At 54.3% G+C, this 7,661-nt stretch overlaps 1 protein-coding gene across 1 annotated transcript; it reads left to right on the top strand.

Annotated features, from left to right (window-relative positions):
- Positions 1–6,974: 6,974 nt before the first annotated feature.
- On the top strand, positions 6,975–7,661 carry CLUP02_14024 (uncharacterized protein; the record flags this gene model as incomplete). Its single annotated transcript, XM_049292957.1, has 1 exon — positions 6,975–7,661. A coding segment is annotated over one exon (687 nt), but the record flags the coding sequence as incomplete, so codon positions are not given.

Here is a 7,661-nt window from a genome sequence, read left to right on the forward strand (position 1 = left end):
AGCTAGACTTTTATTGAGTCTCCGTTAATGACAGGCCTGTCGATTGGTTGCTGAGAGGCCAGACGAAGGAGTAATGGTAGAGCGTTGGCAGTACGGAGTAATAGCTGCCGTAGTAAGGATCCAAGCTTGCTGAGGCCCAAGCTGGAATACTACAAGTGTCTTTTCGCCGATGGTCGTTGCTTTTTCTCCTATCTTGTTGAGCCTAGCATGGCCCGGATAGACATGTCCGGCAGAGACGGGTTGTGTGGGATATTGTGAGAGACGGTACGGCAGCAAGGGGAAGCTCGATGGGCAAAAATCTCTTCGTGACGGTGCCATCCGATTTGCTCTGATGGGGTCGCGAAGGGTCAACTGGATTAACGAAATGGAAGCTGTTCTTGGCCTGAGACGCAACTATCAATGTCAGAGCTCCAGCGAGAGGAGGCGCTACCGGGACAGGGTCCGCAGCAGAGCATAGGGGGAGAGGAGACGTCGGGTGTTCGGTGTTGCGTGTCATGGGATGAACCACAAGCTGTCAGTGACACCGTGCTGATCCTGCTCGGAGTAGACGTCCGTGGGCAGATGATGGTCAGTTGAGAATGGTTCAGAGTAGGGAAGTTGCTTGCCACGACGAGAGTTTCCGTAGCAATTGAAATTCTCACATTGGCGAGAACGTTCTTGACAACTGAATTCAATGGGATAGATGGACCGTATGGTTGCTTGGTATCCGTACTTTGTGGAGAACATTACTGTGCAGGTGCAGAGCTGTCTTATTTGCACAAGACACAGCTCCCTATGCAATGGATAAGGTTTGCATTACTAAGACACGACATCCAGGGATCGAAGGACACAACGTGCACAAGATCTGGCGCTAGTCCGAAAGTAAACAGATGGCTCGGCCGATTGGACGGAACCGGGGACGGGAATCGGAACTTGTACCTTCCCTAGCGCGCCTGAGGCCTTAACGTTCAGCCTCGCGTCTTTTGTGCAGTTGTGGACCTGCACCGGGGCACTTCCTCCACGGCTTACCTAATGGCAGCTCGAAGCCTCAAAGTGTGGCTGACGGGATGGCGGAAAATCAACGACATGGCTTCGTCTCTGTTTGACAGCTGCGTTCACTTGTCAGTCTTGATTCCATGCAAGTGCATTCCTGTCCATACACAATTCTTTCAATCCTTCCATAAACCTTCTAGCCGACTCCACGAGCAATGCAACCCCTGCATCCAGACCTGTCAATTTCTCTCTTTTCGTCCGCCTCGCCATGTCCGAGACCCATCACCACCGCTCTCGTTTGTGGGCAAAAGGTCGAAACTCCAGACACTATCGAATGCAGCAACCTTGTCAATTCGACGACGCCCTGAGGCAAACCCATCATTTCGTTATACTACGTACTACGGATACCCAGTACCTGCCTGTCCACAAGGGCATAGTCTAAGGCACTTAGTCAAGACACCGGCTCCATCACGAATAAACCATGTGAGAATTCAACGTCAACAATCCCTTTGCTCCAAGTGGAATTAGGAGCCAGGGCCCGATACGGATCGCCCAACAAACCTCCTTGACAACTAAAGCCTTCCTCCGAGCAGCCGATACATATCCGTGACCGCCCAACGCCGAAATGCTAGCGAAAAGAAAACTGCAATTTCGGGCTGCGAGGCCGTCGCGCCACACGGCATTGAGCCGGCAAGCCACATTGCTGTGGTCTCAGCCCACTTTGGCCGGCAGCTTGAACGAGAGTTGCAGCCTGCCGCCAAACCTATCATTTACGATTTTAGGCGAAATACCTTGAAGCATCAGTGCACTTCAAGCCGCCAGCTAAGACCTGAATCCACCGAGAATCCTGTATTCTGCGAAACGTGCCACGGTTTTGTCATTCAGCCAGCGAGCCGTACTAGAAGTGGACGTTTTAACACGGTATCGGGAAGTACCGTACCAAAACCAGAGGCCCTCATGACGTGACGTCTACGGATACACGGTTCTCTCCGCCATTCTGGGCCAGTCGTAGCGGTGTTCGAGGCAACCTCACGCATACCATTGCAGGAAATATTGGCTTACCAGACCCCACGGACTGACCGCTACGTTCCAGCCTATTAAGACTTTTGCCTTTTCGCCGCCCAAGTGGACAAGTTTGCGGCAAAACCAGGGTCCAGGTGGTTGGGGAGGACCACCGAGTTACCGACAAGCCTCGGGCCTTCCAACACTTCCAAGAGTCACAACGGCGGTCAAACCGCCGCATATGCATGAGGCAAAGAAAATTTCGTTCCCGATCTCTGAGAAACTGTGCGGAGTGCTTGCATGTCGTTGCTGTCGAGACGGTGGAATGATGGGGTCAACACTGAGGAGAAAACTGCAGAAATTTTCTTCTGATATGGAAACTCGAGTGTACACTTGAGCCGCAGCTGCCGCAGGCCGTCAGCCATTGACAAATCATATTGAAGCAGATGGCGAGCAAAGAAGCTAAAAAAGTGTCACGATGCGGGACTCGGTACGCGATCGCGGGGCGGACCAGGGTCGTGACGGCGGCACGGGTTGTCCCCAGTCTTTTTTGGCGTCGTGCAGCAGCGCACCGGTTCCTTTCTGGCACCTCCGAAGCTCCGGGTTACCATGCGGGTGCACGCTCGCGTGAGGTCATTCCACGAGTCATCCCGCCGGTGTTCATCACAGATGAGATTATTGGTGGCATCCGGTCGTTGCGAGGTTAAAGGCTGGGGATTGCCTGTTGGCGTCGAGATCATCGCCGAAGCTTGCGGAAGCACCAAGCAGAGCGAAGAGCCCATGAGGGGCTGGAGGGGTGGCTGAAAAAACGGAGTCTCTGAACAGATTCTTTCCATGGTCACCGACGACGTGCAGCCTACGGCAACGAGCGGTGATGAACATTGAAGCCAAAATGGCTCAGGAACTTCTGCACCAAGAAGGGTTTGAAGGGGTTGTTGCCCAAAATTCGAATGGGGTCGCGATGATCGCAGCCTGCAAATCGGGGATCGGCGCCGAAGAAGGGATGTGTGGCTTATGAGCAACCGCGTTTGCTACCCCGAGTCGTGATAGTTTCGTTGGACACTTCGCTCAGACCATGACTTTCTCGACAAGACGACGCATGCTTCACATTGATACATTAATGGAGCTCTTTGGACAGAGCCTCAAAGTCAACATCATACTGGAACAACCCGCAAAAGTAAAATCCAGGGTCCAGGCCTTCCCGACGGGCCCATGGTCCTTGGCCCCGGTTTGAGGCTTCAAAAACTTGCAGTTCGTGATGGATACTGGCAGGCCCCACTGCGGGGACGCATTGTAGAAGAAACGCTCCCGGACAAGCGTTAGCAAACACCTTGGAACTTCGAACTTGATCCACACCTGCATGACCGTGGACGTGGAGTCGGGGAACCTTGGAGGCGGGCACACAGGGCGACAAGATTTTGACGCCAGTGAGGACGGTGCATGCAACCACTTGTACATGCATCGAAGGCTCGCATGCAAGCAAGGAAGAGGGAGGAGAACAGAAAGCAAAAGCCCCATACGCGAGATATGGTGACGAGGCGAAGTGAGGGGGAACATTGGAGCAAGTTGCGAGATTTCTGCAAGACCAACTGCTGGGGCTGGAAACGCGGTCTATTGCTGCAGTAGCAACGTCGGCGGTTCGAAACTATGTCGGTGCGAGATCACGGAGACCGACACGGGTGCGGGCACGTTCTGCAAACTGCAGATCAAAGGCTTGGATTCACCAACCAGCCCCAAAATGACGGCCCTGCTGATCACAAATGACACACTGGTCAATTGCGTGCCTTGATATCCACGGAGACTACATGTTAACCATGGGGCCAGCTCGCCTGTCAACTCTCCAGGCTGAAGACGTGCAGAAAACCGATGCTTGATTTACCTGCCCCTCCAGATTGGTAATGGGCGGCACCACAGCGTCACCACGTTGAATTGATTGAGGGGAGGGGTCGGGGGGTTCCACGGACCCGGTGCTCCGGCAACTTGCGAGGTCTCGTCCGAGGATCGCTGTCGCCCATCGCGTAGGGGTGGTTTGAATGTCGCGTATCGGCGCGTCTGCATCTGAGGACCCATTAACCTCGAACATGTCTTCACTCCGCGTTCAATCCGGGCCACACCCCGCGGCGTTTTGCACAGAGTATCCTGTAGGGATCAACGAGAGACGGATCCAACATCACGCAATCCACCACATCATCCTGTCTTGCTTTAGCCGCATGCAACAATCAAATAATCATCAAAGGCCAATAGACTCGAATTACCAAAGAGGCCATACAAGGAGCTCCCAGGCTCCCCAATGGCGCGAGGGGGGAAGCTTGGGGAAGTCGAAGTGGTGGAGTGGGAACGGCAGAGCGAAGCGCATTATCTCTCGACCAACAAGACGCTATATCCCAGAGTTCGCGATAGACGAGCAGGTGGGATTCTTGCAGAATTCGGTCACGAAAGTTTGATCCAATTGTGGCGTATCGGGCTATCAGTTGGCCGGGTATGCCTCGGTGTGCGTGGCACCAGTTGCAGTGGACATGCTAGCATGTGGTGGTGGTGAGCTGGTTCGGGGAAATAATTGCATGTTTTCCTTGATTTGCGGTTTCCTCGAGGTGGTGTACGGAGCTTGATGCTGGTTCGCGACGTTCCTGAGCTGAAGATGTGGAAGTGTGTGTGCCTCTCTTTAACAGGGTTGGGAGGTGCTGCGGGTGAGGGGTAAACGAGGACAGAGGCCCCCTTGTCGGACCGGGGTCCTTGTCGCCATCGTCTCTGGGGATTTGGAGTCTGCGCGCTTCTACTCGTCCAGCCACCTTACGCGAACTGACAAGGCCACGGTTGGGCCTGGCCGAATCGGGAGGACCTATTGCTACTTGATGCAACCGAATAGCTCGCTAACTGATGCCACTGCTGCTGCTGTGTTGGCAGAGAGCCCGGTCGAGTTGATAGAAGGCAGGTTTCATGGGTGCAGTGCATGTGACGGCTCCATTGGCAGTTGGGCGATGGACCTGGAGGCGACGCAAACCGTATTTGGCGGCCATGGAACAGAACGGTTGCTCGTGTTTGAACGGTTCGAGAACGGCCAGATTCTGGGGAACAGGACGACTGGATTGCGGCCGCGGTTTGTGTGGCACGGCCTGGGGGCAAATGATTGGACACATGACTTTCTCTTCCTTTCAACTCTGAAAATAGGCTGCCAGAGAAATTGGGGGATCTTCAGGGCGCGGATGGTCTCTCAATCTGGCCAAAGGGGGAGGTCATTGCCGACGGGAAGGTTGCGTAGCCTACCTAGTGTGAATCTGGGGGATGGCGGATCGACATCTAGATTTGGTGACAATGGCGAAAGGGAGGGAGGGGGAGGGGAACGCGGCCGATAGACATCGCGTCGAGGGGTATTTCGAGGACCGCGTAAAGTGGTCATTCGCCAACAGAGACCACGCCATGAGAAGCATCATCAACTTTTTCTTGGATGGGGCTAGGCTTAGGTGATTCAGACCTAGTTCGGGGAGGCATTGGGCACGGGTGAGAAGCAAGGGCCTTGCACTGACCTTTGTTCGTCTGATGTTACAGGTGGCTGTTGCTTTTCTTTGACATTTTGGGGGGCCTCTAAAGGGACAAAGCGGGTGTGAATACTGTGAGAGGGAGAGAACCGATCTAGAAGTATTTTCGGCATGGTTTGAAGCCAAAACGCTTGGAAGCCGATCTTGCTTACGTTCTTGATAGGTCTTTGATTCCGGCGGCCACTTGCATCATTGGAGATCATTTTTTGGTCACTGGGAGGTGCTTCGTAGATTGAGGAGCGGGCCCTGAGTCGCGGATGACGCTTGGCGCCTTTTCTGTGCGCTCTCCGTCTCCAACGGCGCCGGTAGAGCGGAACCGCGGCTCAGGGGGTGGTCAGGGGGGGTTTTGCGGTTGGCGTTAGAACTTGGACGAGAGTCGGGAAAGGGAGGATTGAGAGTAGATTTGAGATTTTGGAATCCTCTTAGATCACGAGACACTGTCAAAGGGGGAATGCCACATGGAAGTGATCTCGGACTTGAAGTCTTTTGCGGTCACGGCTTTGACGATGCTCATATCGGACGGATGCGAAAGTGGATACTCTTTTCAGGTGTTGGAACTTCGCGAGACAGGCACGTTCATCAGCCGCCGCCCCCCCTATTAGTAGACACGGAATATAGCACGGCCCGGGGCAGATTGCTCGATCATCAGCCGATTCTTTTCGTCTTCGCGGAGGTGAGGAGGGCTCCCACCTGGCCCTTCATGGCCAGTATTAAGGATGAGAGAGGAATGTGTGTACCTTTGCCAACCAACATCAAATCAGCCGAACCAACCAATGTAGGGGAAAGGAGGCGAGATAGGTATCATGATTCCATGTTTCTGGAATGCGAGGAAATCACCCCCGTAGAATTTGTATGGCTCTATAGGCGCGTGTCGGGACTGCCGCCGCAACCCGGCATGTCTAGACGCCGGACACGCTTGCTGCATGAATCGGGGGTGGACGGGCGCCTGCTGGCTTCAGGGGAGCCGAGATGAGGACTCGGTAGGGGAAGGGGGGGAGACCGGGGATGAGACGCGGATCGGGACTGGGATGGGATGATGGAATATGCATTGGCTGTGCTGAGTCAGTGGAGGGGGCCGGGTTATGTGGTTTGGTGTGTCGGGCGACGCGGGTATGATATTCGGATGACGACGATGGTGTTCATTCACCACGTTCTGGCTGTACGAATGCCTGGCTGACTGACCGTCTAGAGCATTTGGGATGCAAGCTAAGCGCGGAAATGGCTGCTTGTCCCGGCCGCTCGCTCGCTGCTGCTGGTCTCGAATAGTTGTTTCTGCTCGGTTGAGACATTGGGCGACGAGTGGCAGGGAAACCAAGTGGCTCCGGTTTTCTCTCTTTTCTTTTACCGACTGCTCTCTATTCCACGAGTGGGAAATCTGATGGCCGATGGAGGACTGAGACCTGGAGCGGTGACGATCCCGCGTGGGGCGGTAGTTCTGATGGGGTGGTTATCTGAGAAGGATGGAAAAAAAAGCAACTTTATTGTACGTGTGCTCCATGGGCCAACGCTGGCCGCTGGAACGGGCTGCGATCGAAGTTTTGCAAAAAAAAGTTTCTTTTCGTCAGTACCATTGGTTTGAGCCTCTGTTCCTTTGAATCGCCTTGGCACTTGGCTCTTCGTTTTCTGTACTACGAGCCGTGTGGTTGTCTCGCGCGGCATGCCGGAAGTTATAGCTTGTCTTTTTTTTTACGAAAGGGAACTGCATACATCTCACGGTCCGCTGGGTGGCCGGCTTATAGTGTCTGCATGTTTAGAACCGGTCTCCGCTCTTCTCAACTATCCACGGAGAGAAAGTGCAAAGTAAGAGGGAGGTTTGTTGAACGCCATCTAGGGACCCGCAACCACCACGTCTTGGACGGGAAAACGGGGAGAATAGCAGCGGGAGAGAGAGAGAGAAGCTATGGCTTTTTAGTTGACGACCAAGAGAACTTTGGCAGGTCGAGGCACTGGTCACTGCTTCCTGGTGGTCGCTGCTGCTTGTCCGGTGCCCTTGACCAGTCGAAGAAACGTCCATCTCAGAGACCGACTCGCGTGGGGAACGGTGGACCGACAGAGACGGTTGCTCAAAGAAAGGAACAGCGACGATCTCGTGGCATTTCAGGGGAAGCGCGGGAGGGGGGGGGGAAGGGGAAGATCAATGGATTGCTCTAA

This window comes from Colletotrichum lupini, chromosome 7 (assembly GCF_023278565.1).
Source record: "Colletotrichum lupini chromosome 7, complete sequence".
NCBI lineage: Eukaryota > Fungi > Ascomycota > Sordariomycetes > Glomerellales > Glomerellaceae > Colletotrichum > Colletotrichum lupini.